We start from the raw sequence: 25,366 nt of genomic DNA on the forward strand, positions 1-25,366 counted from the left end.
TATTCTTCACAAACTTCTACGAAATCAACAAGACTAAGCTTACTTCTAATAAATCAACAGAGAAAAATCTTATTTAAATCATACAAAATACTTCTTCTGGTGGATAAAATAGATTTGCAAGTTCCTTCTGAAGCTGTTTGAATTTTAAATACCTCATATGTGTTCTGAGTTCTAAAACTAAAAAAAATAGAATAATTCATAATTTCATAATTTGAATAAACAGAACTTATATATTATAATTAATATGTATTTCTTTAAAAAAACTTTGGTTATCTCGCGCGTTACGTTCGTCTCGCGCGGCGCGATTACTTAGGAAGTATGTTTAATAGTGTGAGAACTGGTGCGCCGGTTGTAAGCGCGTTCTCTACCCAACGTTTAATTGCTAACGAGATGACGTTCCAACCGTGAGGCTGTTCCTCTTAATGCAGGATATAACGCAGGATAGATGAGTCCGCGTGTGATATACACACGCGGAATAACTATTATGTTCCGTTCCTTGTAACACAGGATTTATTATTGCGGCGTCCAAGTTTGCCGCTCGTCGAAGTACAGAAATTTGTTGTCGATATACGCGCAGGGCTGTGTATGTTTTCGCTGAGAAGTAAGTACAGAGAAGTGAGTCAGAGGAGCGTTCGTTCCTTTATTTATATTTTGGGAGCTATCCCCACGTATTTTCAGCCGCGAATCGCGTAAGACCATGTTCTCGAGCAATACTTATATTTCACGATTGGCTATTCTCTGATCGTCGCTGTAAGCACGAAACATCCCGCCCCCCTTGAAGGTCATGTCTTCAAATTAAGCTCCGCACCAGTCGATTTATGAAATTTACGTTGTAATGAAGATTTCGTTACGGAGCCCTGTTTAACAATCAATAATGGGAACGTGTCAAGCGGCGTGATATGAATTTAACAACGAATGGAAGCAAACGCGCCCAGTGCGTCACAGAGTGAAATAAAGATACGCAACAAGCACATGCAACGAAAGAAATGCTTGAGTAAAGATAAAATGAAACGCATTCTACAATAAAGAGAAACGGAATGCAACGCTAAACAATATAAAATAATAAAATAAATATAGCGCGCATTTTACAATAATAATAAAAAAAAGAAACGGAACGCAACGCTAAACGATATAAATAAAATAAATAAAAAGGCGCGCGTCGTGCCACATGCATAACACGTATAGCGTGGAAGGAACGCGCGTACAAATAATTCAATCGATCGCGAGTTTGTCCGTGTCATTTATTAGCAATATTGCCAGTTTTGTCAGGGGCCTTGTGACTTGTCCTCGTGCTGTCTTCAGCGTGGCCGTTCGGGCAACACCATCAGCGCCCGGATGCACTCGTTCAACTCGGCCCAACAACCACTGCAATGGCCCTAGTCCTAGCTGCTGAATTAATACAAGCTGACCAATTTTTAATTGCTGCCCCTGGTTAGCTTTCCACTTCCTCCGCTCGATGAGAGTGTGCAGATATTTCGTACTCCAGCGTCTCCAAAAATGCTGGCGCATTTGTTCCACGCGCTGCCAGCGTAACAGTTGTCCCGGATTTTCCGCTGTCAAATCTGTAACTGGGAAGCTATTAAGCGCTGCACCAATCAAAAAGTGACCCGAAGTTATGCAGTTGAGATCGTTTGGATCCTCGCTTAGCGCTATTAATGGTCGCGAATTTAGTACGGCCTCTATTTCACACAGGACCGTCTGCATTTCTTCAAAGGTGAGGTTCGCGTTTCCGACCACGCGATTCAAATGTATTTTCGCGGATTTCACCGCTGCTTCCCATAGCCCCCCGAAATGTGGGGCATGGGGCGGTATGAATTTCTAAACGAACTCGTTCTGCCGCACGAACTGACGCACTTTTTCCTGCCCTTCAGAACTATTGATTATTTTGTATACGAGGGTGGTCTGAAAAATTTCCGACCTAACAAAGATACAAGACACTTTTTCTTTAAATTTATTTTTATTTTTCTACATAGTCTCTTTGTAAGTCTACACACTTCTCCCAGCGATGCTTTCATCTCTTTAATCCGACCAAATAGTACTCGGCAAAATAATTGTTTACAAAGGTAATGGCCTCCTCATTTGACGAAAATCTTTGTCCTCTGAGCGCAACTTTTAGCTTAGGATACAAAAAACGTCGCCTGGGGCTAGATCTGATGAGTAAGGAGGGTGGTCGAGCAGTTCAAACCGTAATTCGTGGATTTTCGCCAAAAAATATTTAATGACAGCTTGATATTCGATTTTTTTCATTTTTATAAAAACACTCACATCGACTCACTCAAACGATTGTCAAACAACAACTGCGCGTCCAAAATGGCTGAAATTTTGGTGAGTATTTTTCAAAAGATGCGCAAACACATTCCCTAACTTTTATTGATGAGTGCTGTCGTCTTCATGTTAAGGTCAAAAACTTTTCAGACCACCCTCGTATTTCCCTAATTTGCTTATTGGCTCCGACGAATGTCGTGCCATTGTCGGAATACACGCACGCCGGCCTGCCTCTTCGCAACATGAATCTTTTAAACGCCCCCAAGAAGGCGTCCGCCGTGAGATCGCTTACGATCTCCAAATGCACGGCCTTGGTCGCGAAGCACACGAGAACCGCGATGTAAGCCTTCAGCATCCTGGCGTTTCGCCGCTTAGATTCCTTTATAAGTATCGGGCCGGCATAGTCTACGCCCGTATGCGTGAATGGCCTTGACACGTTTACCCGTGGTCCAGGCAAATCCGCCATCACCGCCTGAGATGCTGCCGGCCTACACCTGAAGCACGTTACGCATTCGCGTAACACCCTGCGAACCGCTGAACGTGCCGCCAAGGGCCAATAGCGCTGACGCACCGCGCATATTGTGGCCTGCAGTCCCGCGGGCAAGCTCCTAACGTGCTCTCCACGAATAATTAATGTAGTAAGAACGTGGCTTTTTGGTAGCAGCATGAGGTGCACCGCATCCGGCGGCAATGCCGCTCTGCTTATCCTACCTCCAACGCGAATGACGCCACACTTGTCCATAAATGGTGACAATGATAATATACGACTCCCGCTGCCGATGCTCCGGCCCTCGCCCAAACGGCGATACTCCCCCGGGAACGACCCGCGCTGCACACAACGTACCACGACCTGCATGGCCGCGGTCATCTCCTGGTGAGAGATCGATGACCCGATCTCTTCAGCCCGTCGCGCACGACCGAACCTCAAACAATATGACACTATGCGTAATATTTTCTCCAGGCTCGAAAATTTCTCTAATAACCCCGAGACTATCGGTCGATCTCCGACCGCCACGACAGCAATCACTCTTTTCTGCTCGGGCAGTTCTCCCGACATCTCGACGTTCTTAATCGGCCAATGTCCCTCGTTAAGTCGAAGGTACGTCGGTCCTTCCCACCACAGACCAGATACGGCCAGAGCCGCCAAGTCCGCGCCACGCGATAATATATCGGCCGGGTTGTCCGCGGACGGCACGTGTCGCCAATCCGCGCCCTCGGTCAAACGCTGTATCTCTCCGACTCGGTTCGCGACGAACGCGCTCCTTTTACGAGACGAAGAACGAATCCATTGTAAGGTAATGGTGGAGTCCGACCACAGAACCCCCGCGACGGGAAGCCCGACCGACTCTCGAACCTTTTCTATTAATTTTGCCAACAGCAGCGCCGCACTCAACTCTAAGCGCGGTAACGATATTGCCCTCATGGGCGCGACTCACGATTTCGAGACCAGTAACCGTACTCGGCCTTCCCCGGAATTGTGTGTTCTTACGTACACGCACGCACCATAAGCACGCTCGCTCGCGTCGCAAAAGCCGTGCAGCTGCACGCTCCCGGCATCGATCACGCGGCCCACGAAACGCGGCACGCGCAACTCACTAAGATTCGTCAATTGTTGTTTTACTCCCAGCCAACGCGTATGAATATCCTGCGGCAGCGACTCATCCCATTCAACCTGCGTCTGCCATGTGTCTTGCAGAATTAACTTTGCTACTACCGTCAATGGCCCCAGTAGCCCCAACGGATCAAAAAGACTCGCGATCTCCGATAAAATAGTTCGCTTGGTTACGCAATTGGCAGGCGAGCCGCTCTCATAGTCGAATTTGAAGCTATCGGTAACGGGATCCCACGCAATTCCCAGGATCTTAAAGCTCGAGTCCCCGCCAAGAGACACGCTCGCATCCGTCGCGTCCTCCACGTCCTGCAACAATTCTCAGCAGTTGGATGCCCACCTGCCAAGCTCGAATTTTCCGCGCTTCAGTAGCGCAACCATCTCCCCGCGGACACGCCTCACCTCCGGCAGGGTGTTAGCACCGGTGAGCAGGTCGTCGACGTAGAAATCCCGGAGCACGCACCCCGACCCGATCGCGTACTCGTCCGCATACTTTTGTGCCAGGTGCTGAAGGCACCTGGTAGCCAGGAACGACGCCCAACTCGTACCGTACGTGACCGTCAGCAGCTCGTACTCGCCGATCGACGTCCCCGAGTCCTCTCGCCACACTATTCTATGCAGATGTGTCTGCGATTCGTGCAGCAGTATCTGACGATATATTTTAATTATGTCCGCCACGAAGGCATACACGAATGTTCGAAAACGCATTAATATTGATATTAATTTCTGCAGGATAACCGGACCTATTTGTAAAGCCTCGTTGAGCGAAACTCCCGTGCTGGTTTTGCACGAGGCATCGAAAACCACGCGTAACTTCGCGCATGGACCGGTCCCCTTTATTACCCCGTGGTGCGGCAGATAGATAGGCTTACCCCCGATCGAACTTGCAGGTGCGACTCTCATGTGCCCCAACGATTGATATTCGCGTAAGAAATTCGTGTAGGAGCGCTTCAAACCCGGGTCGCGGTTAAGCCGCTTCTCGAGTGTAAGAAAACGCTTTATCGCTGTTTCGCGCGATTCGCCGAGTCGTTGAAATGTGTCCTCTTTTAGCGGCAATTTCACTACATATCGGCCTTCATCGTTTGTCGATACGTTCATCATGAAGTGATTTTCGCACGCCTGCTCGTCGCGGGTATAACCGTTAGAACCCGTCAGTTCCTCGATTTGCCAAAATTGATTAACTTGTTCGTGGAACCGCGAGTTACTAATCGTCGCGTGTAATGCACGCAATTTGGCGCTCGATCGCAAGGTGCCACCACCCGTACGCCCGGCCAAAATCCAGTCCAAACGTGTCTTTTGCAAAAGAGGGTGCTCGGATGTCGCACCAATCTGGCCCACGCACGCCAGCTGCCAAAACAGATCGACTCCGATTAATAAATCGATGTCGGAAGACACGTTGAATTTCGGGTCCGCTAGATCGATGCCGGGCGGCAGCCTGAAGGCCTGACGCTTCAGCGTGCTCGCCGGAACTCTATCTGCGATTTGATCGGTGACAACGCAGTTCAGCTCGGCCTCGAACGAACTCAGTCGCGACCGGAGTCTGACTCGCGCCATCCGATTCAAGACGGACGTCGAGCCGAATATGCCCGATATTGACATTTCCATAGGCCATATCTCTAATTTTAATTTCGCTACGAATTTAGTCGAAATAAAGTTCGCCTGTGCTCCTGCATCCAGCAAGGCACGGCATGCCACCCGTGAGCCGCCCGCGCCGTAAACGCACACAACCGCTGTCGACAGTAAAGGCTCCGCGCCGTCCCCCCCCCCACCGCACCGTGCGCGACCACGGCGGCAGGGTCGTTCGCGATCGGAGTCGAACCGTCCGTCGTTGAGCCGACGGTCCGCGAATTCTCGATTCCCCTTCCCTGATTCGAGAGATGTAGCAGCGTGTTGTGCTTCAGCTTGTATGTCCTGCAGCCGCTCGACGAGCACTCGGCCGCCATGTGATCCCGGCTACGCAAGCAATTCAAACAAAGTTTTCGGCCGCGCATCTCACCTATGCGCCGGTTTACCGGAAGCGCTAAGAAGCCTCTACAAAAGTATATCAAATACGCACCCCCGCAATAAGTGCACTTTCCCCCCTCGATCGTCGCATGCAGCGCGTGCCGACCCGAAGTCGATCGCGCCCGCGAACGAATGTCGGAGCGCTCGGAAGCGCCCGATCTCCCCCCAGCCGACTCCTCTAAAATCTGACTACGATGGGCGAGAAAATCAATTAATTCTTTGAAGGTGGGCAACTCCGAGCCCCCCAGGGAAGCATGCCACTCCCTGGATGTTACATGGTCTAATTTGGAAGTAATTATGTGTATTAACAACGCGTCCCATTTGTCGGCGTTGCAGTCCAATGCAGTCAACGCGCGTACGTGTGCCGCTGCACCGTCCGCCAGCTGCCGAATGCCACTCGCGCTTTCTTTTGTAATCGCCGCTAATTCGAATATTGCCTTTATATGTGTCTGCACGATTACACGCTTGTTGTTGTAACGGTCTTTTAGGATATTCCACGCAAGGTCGTAATTATTATTCGAGATCTCTAATGTTTTGATGATGTCGAGAGCTGAACCCGTCAACGACGCCCGCAAATATTGAAATCTTTGTATATCGGATAATGTTTTGTTGTTATGTATGACCGACATAAACGTGTCATGGAATGGGAACCATTCCTCGTACTTTCCAGAAAACGATGGTAAATTTAATTTCGGTAAACGGACGTGTGTTGCGGCTTTACTCTCGGATCGCGTTGATCCCGGCGTGGAGGCCCGCGGACTATTTTGAATGCTGTCATTTTGCAATAATCGCCGCATTCTCGCGCACAACAATTATACATTGTCTTCGAACGCGACCCTGTCATCTATCTCGGCCTCGTCTGTTGCCTCTAATTGCGACTGGACCTTGCAGTAATCTTCCCATATTGGGTCTAAGCACGCGCGTCTCACTTCCAATTGCGCTCGTGTCTCGTCATCTACCGCGATCACGCTGTTCACAAACGTCTCTATCCGCGTGCACGAGCCCTTTATTATTCCGCTTCTTCTTTTCAGCGCTGCTACCTCCGATGTCGTTACGTTTTACGTCGCCGCACCCGCGCCACTTGTACCAGGGCTACGGTCGATCGGCATTTTTTCGGGTCACAAATAATTTATAGTGACTAACGCGAATCGAGTATTTACAAATAAATAAATAAATAAGATAATTGCGCAGCGCAAAAAAATGATTGGTGCAGGCTCAATTACAGCTTACCCAGCTACGCCTCCTCTTCTCTGCCCGGCGCCACGCCGCCACTCAAAGTGCCGCTCCGACGAATATCGTCTCTCCCTGCGTGCAGCTCGGCAGCCCTGGTCACCGTCCTCCACGTCCACCGTGTCACACTGATTGCCGTCCTGGTCGTGGCCGACACCCTTGCCGTTTATCCGTACTCCGACTCGAGTCGGTTTCGCCTCCTCCGAGACGCCCGCCGCCTCCGGAAAATATCCGGCTCGAAAGACCAAATTGTTTAATAGTGTGAGAACTGGTGCGCCGGTTGTAAGCCGGCGCGTTCTCTACCCAACGTTTAATTGCTAACGAGATGACGTTCCAGCCGTGAGGCCGTTCCTCTTAATGCAGGATATAACGCAGGATAGATGAGTCCGCGTGTGATATACACACGCGGAATAACTATTATGTTCCGTTCCTTGTAACACAGGATTTATTATTGCGGCGTCCAAGTTTGCCGCTCGTCGAAGTACAGAAATTTGTTGTCGATATACGCGCAGGGCTGTGTATGTTTTCGCTGAGAAGTAAGTACAGAGAAGTGAGTCAGAGGAGCGTTCGTTCCTTTATTTATATTTTGGGAGCTATCCCCACGTATTTTCAGCCGCGAATCGCGTAAGACCATGTTCTCGAGCAATACTTATATTTCACGATTGGCTATTCTCTGATCGTCGCTGTAAGCACGAAACAAAGTACGATACGAGTCGGGAATTAATAACGTGAGGCAGTAATTGCAATTAACAAAATATATTCTTAAACACAAACTTTAAATGTCGATACATGTATGTGAAACCGCTCGGATTTATAATGTGCGTCCGTACGCGGCGACTGTCGAAAACGGAATCTCTCGCATGTAACAATGTTCTGCCTATCTCTTGCCTCAAAACGCCCTTCGATAGGCTTCAAAAGACTTTGCGAATTTTCTGTCTGTTTTACTTGCTTTGTTTCTTAATCTTGATATTTGTCTCTATCTGTCTCGTCTGTTATGTTTATTTCTATTTATTTATGTCTCGGTGACCGTATTCGTATACGTGTTTATCGCTCGATTATTTTAGGAAAGTATGTGACGATGTAATCGCCACAGTATTCCCCCGCCAGTGCTATACCGATAGCACGATATCACCCGAATATTGCACTGTTTCCGCGATAGTTTTTTTTTTTATGGCAGACCGAGACGAATTCTAAAATGTTGCTCGCCGTTATGAATTCGAAGCGCAAGTCGAGAATAAATATGACGTGACAATAAAATAATAATAAATAATAATAAATAACAATGATGTAATAATAAAATGCTAATAAATATCGACAACCTAGTACCCTATACGTAAACAAATTCCGATGTATTTATCGCTGCTCTAACGCACGTCGCTCTCGGTCTGAGACTCGTCAATTTAATTTTACAAAAATAAAACGCGGAATATATGTACAAGTTTTTTCTCTTTTTCGATCCGCGTTAACTTTTCCTTTCGCGTTCCGCGACTCATGTCGATCGTACTAAAAAAAAAAAAATTTTTTAACGAGAACAAAAATCAAAGAAAATTGAAATCGCGAAAAGTTTATAATTTAATTTTTTTATTTTTCGCGGCTATTTCTCACGGCTTTGCGATGCACATCCTGGCTCCGCGGTGTTACAGGCCCGCCTGGAATCGACTAGGGAATCGGACCTTTCTCTCCGCTCGCGTCGTTCTCTCGCTCTCTCGGGGCAGCAACCTCGCGTCCTCTCGCGCGCCTCGCCGCTCGACCTCGGTGTCCTGGTCTCGTGCCGTCGCCTCCGCCGGGCCAACCGCTCCTGTGTCGTGCTCTGAAACTGAGTACGCGGGTTTTAGCCTGTCTATTGAGACAGTTTTCTCCTTGCCGTGCATACGCACGACAAAGACTTTGTTGCCTCGGCTGACCACTGCGTACGGCCCCTCGTACAACGCCTGCATCTTTTTTGGCCCGTTGTGTCGCACGAACACCTGTTCGGCCGTCGCCAGGTCCTGGTAGACGAACGGCCGTCGTTCCCCGTGTCGGGTTCCGTCCACCGGTCGCAGCTTCTCAAATTGCTCACGCAGCGTTCTTACGAAGTCGGCAGCGTCGTCCTCGTTGTCCGCAGGCCGCCGGCTCAGAAACTGCCCTGGGATCTTTAGCGTCTGGCCGTACACCAGCTCCGCTGCGGTCGCCTGCAGGTCATCTCTCCATGCTGCTCGGATCCCGAGCAGCACCGTCGGCAGTACTTCTGTCCAGCGATCTCTCTGCTGACATTTGATGGCCACCTTAAGCTGGCGATGGAACCGCTCGACCATTCCATTTGCCTGCGGGTGGTACGCCGTCGTCCTCAGCTGCTGCACTCCTGTCAGCTCGCTCAGCCGCCGAAAAAGATGGAACTCGAACTGGCGCCCCTGGTCCGTTGTTATCCGCACGGACGCCCCGAATCGGCAGATCCATCCTTCGTAGAACGATCTTGCAACCGTCTCCGCCTCCTGGTCTCGTAGTGCGAACGCCTCCGGCCACCGTGTGAAGCGGTCCACGCAGACAATATCGCATGCTCTCCGAGACCGGCATCACGATTATGTCCAGGTGGACGTGTTCAAACCTGCTGGATGGAACAGCAAATTTTCCCAAGGGCGCCGAGACGTGTCGAGAGATCTTCGATCGTTGACAGGGCACGCATGCACGTGCCCAACCGCGGCAGTCAACGTTCATCGACGGCCAGACGTAGCGCTGCGCCACGAGTCTGCCCGTCGTCTTGATTCCTGGGTGTGCCAGGTTGTGCACCAGGTTAAATGCGGCCCGCCAAAAGGGCCTTGTCAGGAACGGCCGCAGTGTCGGTGTGTCACAGTAAATTTGTATCCCCGTTCCTAGAATCTGCACTTTTTCGAGCTTCAATCCGGTCTCCTGCCGTGTGTAGTTGTCGAGCTCTTCGTCAGTCCCCTGCGACTCCGCCAGTGCAGCGTAGTCCAAGGGAGAATGTAACTCTTCGACTCGAGACAACGCATCCGCCACGATGTTCTCCTCGCCTGTCACGTGCCGAATGTCGGTTGAAAACTGCCCGATAATTCCAAGTGGCGGAACTGGCGCGGCGTGCTCTTCTCCGGTCTTTGTCAAAAGGCTATAACCGTATCGCGCGGAATTCGCAGCGAATATCAATTCGTCGCGTAAGGAAAAAAGTCTTCTGCGGAATATCGGTTCCCTTCGGCGCGATCTCTCCGTCCGATCACACAAAAAAAAATTATAACAAAAAAAATAAAAAAAAAAATAAGATCTCGATTTAGTTGGGCGCCAGGTGCGGCAGCCGCACCGTCTCTCAATTAATAAATTCGCGGGACGCTAAGTCTTAATTTACTCGGACTTATTGTCCAAGCCCTCTCGCGGGCGTCAATCACGGGAGAGAGAGAGATCGCGACGGCAGCTTTCCCGCTCGGCTAGCCTCCGTACGGGTAGGGTTCGGGTGCGTGGCGGCGAGAAATCATCCGAGGAATTAAAGTTAATAAAACATATATTTAAATTTTGTTCATAAGACACATGAGTATATAATATACAGAAATAAGCGGCGTGCACAGACGCACGATGGAGAGTTTGGTGAGGCAATACGACCGGTGGTTCGCCGTGCCGAGTTATGAATAATATTTAACTAATTCGCGGCAACGAAGTAGTGTCTCCAATAACAAAAAAAATGATTAATTAAATCGGCGATGCGCCACCGGGTATATTACTCCACGCCGCGGGCGCGTGATCCGCGCGGTATGCGCGACAACAAAGGGGCCGGCGTAAGGGCGCACCGCGTGCGCCGTACATAAATTCCATACACAAAATCAAACGTAATCACGCCTTTTCTTTTAAGACAACATCAATACTTTCATGAGCCCGAATGCGTTTATGAGCTCCCCGATTTTTCGCCTCGAACAATATTCGGCAACGCGTAAATTGCGGTAATTTTCGCGCGACAATGTTACGCGCGAAGACCACGCGGGAGAGAGAATATGCGGAAACGCAAGAGAGTGGATGGGTCGTAGTTTCTCCCAATAGAGTTTCGTTACGTTAATACCGCGACTCGACAATAAAACTAATCTCTCGCAATTTTATGACGGGCCGGCAACCAAGTCCGGCATAATCTCTTAACGATAGGTAATTCGGGACCCATCCACCCTGCTACCTTAATTCGGCGACAGCAGGATGACCACGTCGTCTCACCAGTCCTGTAACGATCCTTATCGTCCTCTCCTCTCTCGCTCTCTCTACGTCGCGCTTCCGTCTCGGGACCTCCACTCTCTTCGAGCGCTCGCTAGACAGTGCCGAACCGGGGGCCCTCAGGAGACACGTCGGTGACCCAATTACCTAGATAGACCACTCGCGGCGCTATCAGGTCGGCCGCGCGCGCGGCCTCGGTGATCCTTGCGGCCGCGCGCTTAATTAGCCTTACCCGCGGAGTCCTGATCCGCGGGTTGCCCTTCGTAGGCGGTCGTCGCGGCAGCGCACGGCAGGGCCGCTCCTTGCTCTCCTTCGGGATTCCGGATGTCCCGGGGGCGGCAGCTCTCCTGCCGGCGCTCCGTATGCGGGGACTCGGGTGCTTGTTGCACCCGAGTGGCCATCCCCTGCTCGCTCCTGGAAGGTACAAATTTTTAGGCAGTGGCACCTACTCCGTTGTCGGATGTTCGGTGAAGAAATTTTGAATCTTGGGCTTACCGGGCGTGTCCCTGACGAAGGGGGTCCCCGTCGTCCCGCTTCCTATGCCTTCCTATTTCTCCTCCAGGGTTTCTCTCTCGGCTGAGACTCGTCGCACATCCTGTCTGCCGCCGAAATAATCCTAACTCTCAACAAAAAAAAAATATACGAAAACGAGTAGCAGCGGGATCGCGTCCGGTCCCGCGCTTTTCGCACGCACGCTCTCTCTTTCTCTCTCTCTCGCTGTCTCGGGAGAGCAGAGGTCCCGTGCCCTCCCCCGATCGGGCCATTCAGCCCTTGTGACGGACAATTTCAATTTGTCACGTCACAACTCCCCCTTTCCAGAGGAGGACCGGGGGAAAGGTTTCGACCAGAAACCGACGCCGTCATCCATCCGCCTACTACTTACGTACTGTGTACCTTGAAACGTTACTAGGGCGATGACTCGACAGCGGCTGATTTCTCTCTCTCCGCATCGACGGCTTTACTCTATTAATAGCGGATATTGATAGAGCGAACGGTCTCGCTTCAATGTTCACGTGGCACATGCAAAATTCGCAGAAGGGACGGAAAAGAAGGTCACTCAGCGGAGTACGATTAGGTGGGCCGGAGGCCTCCTTCCTCGTTTATTAGCTATATTTACACAAAAGAAAAACCTCAACGGCAACCAATCTACAACAACAAAAAAAAGACTAGTAAGGGCTAGAAGAAAAAGGTCATTTTCCGGAACGGCAACTAGGTGGGTGGTCCTCGGCGACCCAGATGTCCCTTATCCGGGTGATAGGGGCCCAAGTTGGCCCAGCCGGGTTTGTCCTCTCGGCCTGGTCCAGCAGGGCCGCGTTGCTCTGGAGGAAAGCCCTCAGTAAGCCCTCCATCTTTCGACGTTCTTTTATTGCCAGCAACTAGGGTTCCGACAACTATCTAGAAGCGAGGAAGGTGATAGGGTTTGAGGTCTTTTGCATGTACCTTTGAAACGATTCTACCCTCTACATTGGTGAGCTCATAAACGACAGGCGATAATATTTTACTAACTCGAAACGGTCCATGAAACTTTGGCACTAACTTGGCGGCAAAATTTTTCGACGCGGCTGACAGTACGTGCTGTCTTTTGAGTACCATATCGTCGACTTTGTACGCGACATCGCGGTGTCTCAGATTGTAATACTTTTACTGTTTTTGATAGGCTTGTTCGAGATTCTCGGAAACCCAGTTGCGCAAAGGCGCGATAGCCTTCATACGATCTGACCACTCAGCTGGGTCTCTACGTTGTATGTCGACAACTTCATTATATCTTGCGCGTATAGTTTTCGGAGGCCATAATTCCCGTCCGAGGTTCAAAAACGCGGGCGAGGTACCAATCGAGGAGTGATGAGCGGTATTGTACGCAAAACGAAACTTTCCCAAGTGCTCATCCCACTCTCGGTGATCCTGCTCGATAAACGCGACTATCATCGTCTTCATGATACGATTCACGCGTTCCGTCGGATTCGCTTGGGGATGATACGGGGGAGTGTTAGTAATCGTGATTCCGTAATCCTTTGCGAAAGCTACTAGGGTATGGTTGACGAATTCTGTCCCGTTGTCGGTCAACAGAAACTTCGGCGTACCCCATCGCGACACGACTTCGTCTAGCGCCTCGACGATTTTCTTACCGTTAGCTGCCCTTAGCGCGAAACACTCGATCCATTTTGTAAATAAATCCTGGATAACGAGGGCGTATGTAAAACCGGACTTGCTTCGAGGGAACGGTCCCATTACGTCGGCAGCTACTACGGTCCAGGGGGCGTCGACAACGCGGTGGCCCATTAAACCCGCAGGGCTGGCCTGTTCTACCTTAGTTCGTTGACAAACCTCGCACCGTTTCACATAGTCCGCGATATCTCTAAACATGTTCGGCCAATAATAACGAACGGCTAATCGGTGGTAGGTTTTCTCGACCCCGAGGTGCCCGGATCGCGGTTCGTCGTGTGCCTCTCTCAACGCGTCTCTCCGCAACTCTCTCGGCAACACGAGTTTCCACCTATCCAGATCCTCGACGATCTCCGACACGACCGGCTTCGGTCGACAGAAATATAGTTGTCCGTCCACTATCCTCCAATCGGTAAACGGACGCGCTTTCATGGCGACTTCCGTAAGACGCTTCTTATACCAGGCATCGTGCGTATTCGCGTTTTCTTCGACATCTACAGCGACGACAATGGGAATCTCGGTGTCACCCTCAAACATTCGCGACAACGCATCAGGCACGTGATGTAGCGCGCCTTTCCTGTGTATGATCTCGTAATCGTACTCCAAAAGCTCTAACGCCCATCTCGCGAGTCGACCTGTTGGGTTCTTTAAGTTGTGAAGCCATCGCAGACTGCTATGATCGGTAATCACCGTGAATTTATAGCCCTCTAAGTACGGTCTAAATTTTTTTATCGCCCAGATAACGGCTAAGCATTCCTGCTCCGTCACGGTGTATCTCTTTTCCGGATCGGCTAAGGCTCTACTCGCGAAAGCGATTACGTGTTCTTCCTCGTTAATAGTTTGCGTAAGCACGGCACCTACTCCGACCGAGCTAGCGTCCGTCTGAAGGACGAACGGAATACTGAAATCGGGTCGCGACAACTTGGGCGCGGCAACGAGATACGATCGAATTTCCTCAAACGCGTGGACCTGTTCGTTGGTCCATTTCCACGGCTGGTTTTTCTTTAACAGGCGTGTTAGCGGTTCGCTCCGCGTCGCGAATTGAGGAATGAACCTCCGATACCATGACGACATACCCAGAAATCGTCGGAGTTGTTTTAAATTCGTAGGGGCCGGGTACTCGAGAATCGGCTGTGCTTTCTCCGGATCTACTGATAATCCCTTCTTGCTCACAATGAAACCGAGATATTTAACTTGTGCGCGGCAAAATTCGCACTTCTCGGGATTGATCGTTAATCCGGCAGCGAGGATCTTTTGCAACACGCGATCCAGCCATTCTAAATGCTCTTTGAAAGTTGGCGTCACGATCACAATATCATCTAAATACGCGAAAGCATGCGGTTCCATTTCCGGTCCTATCAGTCGATCAAGTAACCGTTGAAATGTTGCGGGCGCTCCCGTCAAGCCGTACGGCATCCGCGTAAACTGATACAAGCCTTTCCCCGGAACGCTAAAGGCGGTAATTTCGCGGCTTTCATTCGCGAGGGGCACTTGAAAGTAGGCTTGGCTCAGGTCGATCGTCGAGATGTAACGCGCCGAACGCAGCTTATCCAGTATGCCGTTCATATTCGGCAGCGGGTAGGCGTGCTTTTTCGACACGTCGTTTACCTTCCGGAAATCCAAACAAAAGCGATACTTTCCGTTGGGCTTTTTGATCATCACAATCGGATTTGACCATTCGCTATGCGAGGGTTCGATTATCCCGGCGCGCAGCATTCTATCTACCTCGGCGTGAATTGCTTCCTGTACCTTCGGAGATACGAGGTAGCAGCGCTGCCGGATCGGCTTATTTTGTCCGACATCTATCGTATGCTCGGTAAGCGAAGTGACACCGGGATTCTCAACAGGGTCCGGCAACCGCTCTTTAAGAAATCTACCTAATCTTTCGGTTTCCGACGGGGTCAGTTCCGAGAGTCCACAGCACGTTCGCGCAGATCCCTTATTATTTAGAAAAGGGTACCTGCACGTCGATTCGTCGGCGAAATACCATTCCGCGGCAGCAAAGTCTACTATCACCTTAAACGCGCGCAAAAAATCGACTCCTAATATACACGGGACGGCTAGGCTCGGCAACAAACACGTGGAGACGTCGCGGCTTCGACCTGCTACTTGAAGCGTAATCTCTGCTTCTTCGCGTACCTCCGCTAGCTGTCCGTTCGCGGTTCGAATCTGCGTAAGATGGTCGCGGTTAATCGGCGATCTCAACCGGCGAATAATTTTTATGCCCGCGGCTCCGAGGATGGTTCTATTTGACCCCGAGTCGATCAGAGCGCGTAAGGTTTCGCCCCCCAGTGAGATCTCGCAGTACGGGAGCTGCGACAGCGTTCGGGCGTCGTCGCCGAGTGAGCTAGACGACAAGCTAGAGGCTCGCTCGTGGCTTCCGCGCGGGCCTTTTCTAAGTATTCCGGGATCACCAGGGCCCGCCCTAGTGATTCCCGCTCTCGTTTCCCGCACATGTCGGGCACGTTCGGACGGTAACGTTTTCCCGCAACAATAGCAATATACGCGGCGCGGCTCAGCGCATTCGCGTGCGATATGGCCGGCCTTGTCGCAGTTCCAGCATTTGCCGGATGATTTCGCAGGATTCGCGTGACTCGAGAACGCGATGTTACTCGTGGAGGCGGCAGCCTCACTATTCTGTCGTGCGGAATGAGATTGCGCCTTCGTCGCGCGAGCGGCCTCTTTTCGCGCGCGTCTCTCGGCACGCTTATTTCTTGGAAGGTTATCCGTCAATCCGATAGCCGCGACAGCGGGAGTTTTCTTAGAACTCTTCGGCGGTGCCCGATACGCGAGATCCGGGAATATCATCTGTTCCGGCGGCGGAGGCGCACGATATCGACTAGCGGCTTCGTACCCCTGCTCCACTCGCGTAGCCTGACTCTCCAGTGAAGCAAAATCGTAAAAGTCGCGGCGCTGAACTACGATTTGCAACCGCGGCAACATATTCCGGTGAGCCTGATTAAGCTGTTCTTCCAGACTCCACGGCGGACTCAGTCTCTCAAACATCGCGCGAATACAAGTAAGAAAATCGGCAATCGACTCGTATTCCCCCTGCGTGCGTCTCTGTGTGTCTTCGCGTAACGCGAACTGAAAGTCCGGACTACCGAACCGCGCACGCCACGATGTTTCAAATTCCTTCCAAGTCCGCCACCGTCCGCGCTCGTTCCGATACCAATATAAAGCCGTGCCGTTCAAAAAGAAAGGGATACACTTGAATACGTCGGCATCGGTGGCCGTGAATAGGGCGCGACCCTCCTCGATCCGCAATAGGAAGGCTTCCGCGTCGCAACCTCGAGCGCCGGAGAATTTAAGGTTCCACCGACGCATCATCTGATATACGTCGGTCGCGAAATCGGTACGACGCGCGGGCGCACGAATTTCCGGTTCGCGTCTCGGCAGCTGTAGTAACGGAGGCTGCAAGAGATGCTCCGCAAAATCCATTCTCGGGGTCCGAACTCGATCGTCCTTGATGATCGTTCCGGTACTCGATTCGCCCGATGCGCGATCGTCCCCGCTATCCTCGCCTTCCGTTTCCGGAGTCGGCGACGGCCTCCACCCTAATTGCTCGGAGCGAACGGCTTTGGTCAGCCGCGCACGCAAGACGGGTAATATTCCCTCCGTTTTCAATCCGCGGCATTCTAATTCTTCGCGCAATTGTTCTAACGATAATTCGTGGAGTCGCGCGACTCGTTGTTCGGCGTCGGAATCCATTTCAAGAATCGTTGTTCGTTCGGCCGTGGACGCGCTAATTGCCGGTCCTCGCGAATCGATCTACCGAGGCGTCGTATTATCGGACAGAAGACCGATCAGAGAACATACACAAAAAAAATTATTTTTCGCCAAACAAGGGAAGAGAAAAAAAAATTTTTCCGAGAACGGACACTCCAGCTAATACCCTGAAATATTTGCTTCACGGCTGTGGACTGCAGAACGTAAACATTCGGCGACAACAATAAACGGATTAGTCGTCGAGAAGCGATGAGCACGGCGGAGAACAATAGGGCCACGTCAATATAACGCGCGGTGTCACGACCGATCGAGAAAATAACAAGTATACACGACAGCGTCACGCTATGATATGCTAACGCGAGCGAATTCCCGAACAGCCTATGAGTCGCGATCGGATTCTTTCTCTTAATTAGGTTTAATTCCCTAGCCCCAATCAGTGCTGTAATTTCATGGATCGTTTCCGCACAATACAACGCGTCAATCGTAATCACTATATAATAACAATTATCGCTGAAAGAAACGGATTATCGCACATTATAAGAAACACATTTTATAATAATAAAGCATTTATAATAATGAGTACATCTTATATATGTTCGGCAGCAGGCACCTCTCTCTTTATTTCATATGCTTCTATTTAATTTTATATAAATGGTAGATATTTATTCGATCGGTACTTGATTACTTTATAAAAGATTATTATGATCTCAAAAGTTTGTATTAATGGAAACTCCTTTGCTGTGACAAGAGGAGCAGCAACAAGATAAAAAAAAATTTTGACCATAAGAGACGACAACTGATTGAACTCTATCTTGGAAATACGAGAAAAGAGAGAAAAAAAAATATATAATTTTAAAGTTATCAGTAATAATTTTTCATCATACGCTAATAGATTTTGTAAATAAGTTATAAAAGTTTCCATTGAGAGAGTGTGCGCCGGATTACAATTTCAAACATACAAGAAAAATTTTTAATTGATACATAATTCCGTCAAGTACATGTTCAGCCGAAGAAAAAAAATGTTTGTTCTCGTAATGTTAGTTTTCCCCAAATAGTTCCCGATAAGTAAAGGGAGAAAGAGAGAGAAAAAAAAACTTCTCTCCTCCAAATTAGCTCGTCCCAACAGATATCCTTAATTTTCCACGAAAGTTAATTTTTCGCGAAAAGAAAAAAAAAGAAAAATTTTCTCTCAGTCTTACGTGATATCGTTAACGTCAACGCAAAAAAAAACTAATTTTTCGATACTTATTTCACTCATAATAATTTTACAAAACTTTATCTTCCCAAAAATCTCCCAACAAAATTTTTCAACATTTATTAATTTTTGAAGAGCCAATTTCCTATCTCCCCTTAATTACACACAAAAAGAAAACTTTAACCCTCTGGTGAATTTCAGTTTCTTCGCCACGCACCGGGTCTTCGTACCTCGACGTTGGGCGCCAATTTATAACCGTATCGCGCGGAATTCGCAGCAAATATCAATTCGTCGCGTAAGGAGAAAAGTCTCCTGCGGAATATCGGTTCCCTTCGGCGCGATCTCTCCGTCCGATCACACAAAAAAAAATTATAACAAAAAAAATAAAAAGAAAACTAAAATCTCGATTTAGTTGGGCGCCAGGTGCGGCAGCCGCACCGTCTCTCAATTAATAAATTCGCGGAACGCTAAGTCTTAATTTACTCGGACTTATTGTCCAAGCCCTCTCGCGGGCGTCAATCACGGGAGAGAGAGATCGCGACGGCAGCTTTCCCGCTCGGCTAGCCTCCGTACGGGTAGGGTTCGGGTGCATGGCGGCGAGAAATCATCCGAGGAATTAAAGTTAATAAAACATATATTTAAATTTTGTTCATAAGACACATGAGTATATAATATACAGAAATAAGCGGCGTGCACAGACGCACGATGGAGAGTTTGGTGAGGCAATACGACCGGTGGTTCGCCGTGCCGAGTTATGAATAATATTTAACTAATTCGCGGCAACGAGGTAGTGTCTCCAATAACAAAAAAAATGATTAATTAAATCGGCGATGCGCCACCGGGTATATTACTCCACGCCGCGGGCGCGTGATCCGCGCGGTATGCGCGACAACAAAGGGGCCGACGTAAGGGCGCACCGCGTGCGCCGTACATAAATTCCATACACAAAATCAAACGTAATCACGCCTTTTCTTTTAAGACAACATCAATACTTTCATGAGCCCGAATGCGTTTATGAGCTCCCCGATTTTTCGCCTCGAACAATATTCGGCAACGCGTAAATTGCGGTAATTTTCGCGCGACAATGTTACGCGCGAAGACTGTTCACGCGGGAGAGAGAATATGCGGAAACGCAAGAGAGTGGATGGGTCGTAGTTTCTCCCAATAGAGTTTCGTTACGTTAATACCGCGACTCGACAATAAAACTAATTTCTCGCAATTTTATAACGGGCCGGCAACCAAGTCCGGCATAATCTCTTAACGATAGGTAATTCGGGACCCATCCACCCTGCTACCTTAATTCGGCGACAGCAGGATGACCACGTCGTCTCACCAGTCCTGTAACGATCCTTATCGTCCTCTCCTCTCTCGCTCTCTCTACGTCGCGCTTCCGTCTCGGGACCTCCACTCTCTTCGGGCGCTTGCTAGACAGTGCCGAACCGGGGGCCCTCAGGAGACACGTCGGTGACCCAATTACCTAGATAGACCACTCGCGGCGCTATCAGGTCGGCCGCGCGCGCGGCCTCGGTGATCCTTGCGGCCGCGCGCTTAATTATCCTTACCCGCGGAGTCCTGATCCGCGGGTTGCTCTTCGTAGGCGGTCGTCGCGGCAGCGCACGGCAGGGCCGCTCCTTGCTCTCCTTCGGGATTTTGGATGTCCCGGGGGCGGCAGCTCTCCTGCCGGCGCTCCGTATGCGGGGACTCGGGTGCTTATTGCACCCGAGTGGCCATCCCCTGCTCGCTCCTGGAAGGTACAAATTTTTAGGCAGTGGCACCTACTCCGTTGTCGGATGTTCGGTGAAGAAATTTTGAATCTTGGGCTTACCGTGTCCCTGACGAAGGGGGTCCCCGTCGTCCCGCTTCCTATGCCTTCCTATTTCTCCTCCAGGGTTTCTCTCTCGGCTGAGACTCGTCGCACATCCTGTCTGCCGCCGAAATAATCCTAACTCTCAACAAAAAAAAAATATACAAAAACGCGTAGCAGCGGGATCGCGTCCGGTCCCGCGCTTTTCGCACGCACGCTCTCTCTCTCTCTCTCTCTCTCGCTGTCTCGGGAGAGCAGAGGTTCCGTGCCCTCCCCCGATCGGGCCATTCAGCCCTTGTGACGGACAATTTCAATTTGTCACGTCACAAGGCGTAGATCAGTGGTTTGTGATCCGTGTAAATTACGAACGCGCGTGCCTTCAGCATGTATCGGAAGTGCTTGACCGCAAGGTAGATAACCAGCAGTTCCCTGTCGAACGCGCTGTACTTCTCTTCGGCTGGGCTCAGCTTCTTCGAGAAGAAGGCTAACGGCTCCCATCCGTCGCTGCCTCGCTGTTGCAAAGTCGCGCCGATGCTCTGCTCCGACGCGTCAGTGAACAGGGCGAGCTCTGCGTCTAACCTGGGGTGTCGCAAGAGCGCGGCCTGTGCCAAGCTCTCCTTCGAATCCTTAAATGCTTTCTGCGCGCGCGGCGTCCACGATATTGCCGCTCTTCCCTTGACGTTGCCGTGGAGGAGATCGTTAAGCGGCGCCAGCATCTCGGCGGCTCTCGGTAGGAAACGTCTGTAAAAATTGAGCATGCCCAGGTATCTTCGCAGCTCCTTTGCCGTTCCTGGCTATCGACACGCGAGGATCGCTTCCACACGCGCCGGCAGCGGTCGCGTTCCCCCGTCGGAAACTTCGTATCCGAGGAACTCTACCTTCCGCTGACGAACACGCACTTCGCGAGGTTGATCGTCACCCCGTATTCTCGCAGACGCTCGAATACCGCTCTTAGATGCCCTCGATGCTCTTCCTCCGATGTTGACGCGACCAGGATGTCATCGACGTACGCGTAGCAAAATTCTAAGCCGCGTAAGACCTCGTCACGAGAAATTCGTACATGCCAAACAGTGTGGTGATCGCCGTCTTCGGGATGTACTCCTCCGCCACTGGAATTTGGTGGTACGCTCGCACCAGATCTATCGTCATAAAGATCTCCTTTCCTCCAAGGGCCTGCGCAAAGTCCTGAATATGACGCACAGGATATCGGTCCGGGATCGTCCTCGCGTTCAGCGCTCTATAGTCGCCGCAAGGTCGCCACTCTTCGCCCTTTTTCGGCACCATGTGTAAGGGCGCCGACCAACTGCTCTTGGAAGGTCGCGCGATTCCGGCTTCCACCATTCGACGGAACTCCTTCTTTGCGGCTGCAAGTCGATCCGGAGCGAGTCTCTGTGGTTTGCACACGACAGGCGGTCCCGGCGTCGTCTCAATAACATGTCGCGTGGCGTGAATCGCTTCTCTTATCTGTCCTCCCGGCCTCATGATGTCCGCATATTCTTCTAATAACCGGTGGTATGGTGTCTCCCCCGTGATTGTTTTCACCTGGGGCACGTTGCATTGGACACAACGCCCACGTGCGGTCAAAGTCGTCAGCTGGTCGACGAGGCGAGAATTGCGCAAATCCACGAGGAGGCCATAATGCGCAAGAAAATCGGCGCCGATTATTAGCCTTGACACGCTCGCGATGACGAATCTCCATGTGAACGCCCGTCGTAACCCGAAATTTAGCGTCATGTTCTCCGTTCCATACGTAAAAATTGGTGTGCCGTTGGCGGCCGATAACTCATAGGTCGATCTCTGTCGTGGACCTCGAACCATCTTTCGAGGAAACACGCAGAGATCCGCGCCCGTGCCAATTAAAAATTTCGTCTTTGTATTTGCGTCAGTCACGAATAAGCGGAGCGCACTGTGTCCCGGGTCGCTCGCCGCTTCTAACGACCCGCTCCTGCGTTTCCCTGCAGTTGCATCGAGCAGGGTGCTCTGCACTGTCGTGCTTCCGCTCCGAACCTCCAATGGTACCAGCATACGCCGCTGGCTGGCGGACCACGGCTGCTGGATCGCGCTCGCGAGCGCGAACGCGAACGAGGTCGCGAACGACGTCGATCATCTTCTCGGCATCGATTATCTCCGATCGCTTTAATTGACTTACGGATAGCCGTCAGTTGTTCCGCCATCTCTTGCTGCATTGCAAGCCACGCCTGTGCCAGTCGCATCTCCAACCTGGCTTCCTGTGTCGCAATCGGGGCCGCCTGCATCGCGATCGGGGCCGCCCGCTGCACTTGCACACGCGGCTGCTCGAACGCCCGCGCCTCTGTCTCCACGCGCGAACCGACCACTCCGTCGTTTCGCGTTACAAGCATGTCGAGTCGTTTTTGCATACACTGCTGGTCACTCTCACTCTCGTGTACGATCGGACAGATCGTCTCACTCGTCGAAAATGTAAAAAAAAAGAAATGCACTGCTCTCTCACGCGAGCACAAAAAAAAATCGCGAATTCCCACTCGTTCGCGATCACGTCGGGACGTCACCACTTTGATTATCTCGCGCGTTACGTTTGTCTCGCGCGGCGCGATTACTTAGGAAGTACGATACGAGTCGAAAATTAATAACGTGAGGCAGTAATTGCAATTAACAAAATATATTCTTAAACACAAACTTTAAATGTCGATACATGTATGTGAAACCGCTCGGATTTATAATGGGCGTCCGTACGCGGCGACTGTTGAAAACGGAATCTCTCGCATGTAAAAATGTTCTGCCTATCTCTTGCCTCAAAACGCCCTTCGAGAAGCTTCGCGAATTTTCTATCTGTTTTACTTGCTTTGTTTCTTATTTTTGATATTTGTCTCTATCTGTCTCGTCTGTTATGTTTATTTCTATTTATTTATGTCTCGGTGACCGTATTCGTATACGTGTTTATCGCCCGATTATTTTAGGGAAGTATGTGACGATGTAATCGCCACAGTACGTTTAATATAAATTTCAAAAATTGTATACAAAAAATATTTTAATAAATATATAGGTACTTTATGCAGAAATAATAATTTTCTCCTACAAGTTATTTTTAGTGTAATTGCAATATAATTATATAAACAGTTATTAAATATAAAAAAAAATAAAGACAGTACGGCACTGTATTAAAGCCATTATTGGCAATGAATATGGGCATAATAAATTAACCATTAATGGCTCATTATTGTTCACCATGTTTGGCCGCGTAATTATCCTTTATTGGACCGAAGTTATCATTCCATAATATTTCCATTGATAGGCCAGTTATGGTTACTATTATCGCGCCAATATAACCTGGTAGCCAATTTTGGGCCAATATTAACCAATTAATGAATTTAGGCCAATTGTTAACCAATTAATGAAAGGTGAATACCCAAATAGGATAAAATGTAGATTATTTTATATTTAATTAGAATATTATATGTTATAATTAACGATAGGTTAACGCCCAAAATTTAGTGATATAAATATATTATATTTTATTTAGGGTAAATTTTATTTGCAATTTTAAATTAATATTTCAAAACGATAGGCGAATGTCTAAATATAGATAGTATTATTTGATATAATATATTGTAAAAAGCGGATAAATACGATTTCGACGATTTATATATGTCTAAACATTATTTGTTATAATAAATACATATGAGTAAGTTGGATGAATGAAAAAAAAGTTAAATAAAGTAAAATGAGAGCCCCCCCAGAAATAGTTACGGCGAAGTAAAATAATCTTTGATAGAATGTGCGAAAATAAATAAACCATAATACCAATATACATAAATATTGGTCAATTAGAAATTTACGTAACAGAAAGTGATTTTTATAATGCCCATATCAAAAATGTCACATAAAAGAAAGAAAATTTTAAATATACATAACATATAAAGTTTGGCGTGCTAATAATAATTTTTTGACATAGTAATTAATTTTTGAGCATTGCTACGAGTATAATTTAGATTTTATATTTGTATGTTACATTTATGTTGTATGTTGATTTTATGTTTTTATGTTACAGACAACCTAAAATTCGAGAGTGCCGTTAAAAGTATCGCGCGTGTTAATCAACGGATCTTAACAACCAGAGAGGACGAGGAGGCCTGAGGAAGGCGTCAGGCATTGGCAGAGCAACCCTAAGGTATATATTTTTATATTGATTTATTGTATTTGTTTATTAAGTATAAATCATATTAATTTCATTTATTAATTGAATAATTTAAACAAGAAAAAAAGCTAAAGATATATAAATTTTCAAGTAATTATATAAATATATAAATCCTATTTAAAGTTTCTGCTTAAAAATTGTTCTTTAATTTATAAAATTATTGTATATTTACATATAGTATTATAGGATTCTAACAGAGACACTCTTTATGATTTCAATCTGAATGTATTTCGGATCTCATTTACAAAGGAGATTACATACTCGCTCACTCGACACCTTGTTCACGGGTCTATCCTCTTATTTATTTTTGCTTAGTGCTCGCTCGATCGACAGACTCGTTCGACGTTCGAATAATGACTGCCACGTCCTTCGCATTCGCTGTTATGATCGCGCCTTACATACCTAAATTCACACCCGTAACAAGTGGGGTCCAATGCCCGAATTTGCATAGATACAATTGTTTTCTTTTCAAATCCCACACTCGGCCCTCCTGACTAATTATTCGCCCCGAATAATTACTAATCAATTACATCCTTCTCTTTTAATTCTACACTCGGCCTACCTGACCAATTATTCGCCTCGAATGATTGCTACACACTCGACCAGGGTTTCATGAATTCGGCGCAAGTACTAGTGCAACCCGGACCCTCTCCTGGGTTTGCTCGTTTAACATCATATGTATCGTTACATTTTACTTTTGTTACACAATACGGTCCTAAATACTTCGCGCGCAGCTTCCGTCCTGGGCACATTTGAGTGCGTTTAATTGCGACTAATTCTCCGATTTTATATTTCCGTGGCGCCTTTCGGTATTTATTAAATGTTTTGCAGTTCTCTTGTTGAGTTTTTAATATATGCTCCTTGGCTTTTATTCTAAGAGAAGAACGTTCGTCGTTAAATTGTTCCTGTAAAGCTTGTTCCAGGATTTCCTTTAAGCGTAAATCTTCCTTGCATCGCATTTTTACTCCTGTTAGCAATTCGAACGGACTTGTATTAATGCTCCTTTGATAAGTA

General features: G+C 48.8%; 1 protein-coding gene across 1 annotated transcript; it reads right to left on the reverse strand.

Moving 5' to 3' along the window:
- Positions 1–2,389: 2,389 nt before the first annotated feature.
- Positions 2,390–3,688, reverse strand: LOC146724498 (uncharacterized). The gene has a single exon (XM_085479687.1). The coding sequence runs from the start codon at positions 3,686–3,688 to the stop codon at positions 2,390–2,392; it is 1,299 nt and encodes a 432-aa protein (XP_085335813.1).
- Between the last annotated feature and the right edge of the window lie 21,678 nt (positions 3,689–25,366).

This window comes from Nylanderia fulva, unplaced genomic scaffold, assembly GCF_048542155.1.
Source record: "Nylanderia fulva isolate GAGA-0341 unplaced genomic scaffold, ASM4854215v1 Scaffold128, whole genome shotgun sequence".
Classification (NCBI taxonomy): Eukaryota; Metazoa; Arthropoda; class Insecta; order Hymenoptera; family Formicidae; genus Nylanderia; species Nylanderia fulva.

Coding starts and splice junctions, on each gene's coding strand:
- LOC146724498 (XM_085479687.1), bottom strand. CDS start 3,688: ATGAGGGCAATATCGTTACCGCGCTTAGAGTTGAGTGCGGCGCTGCTG.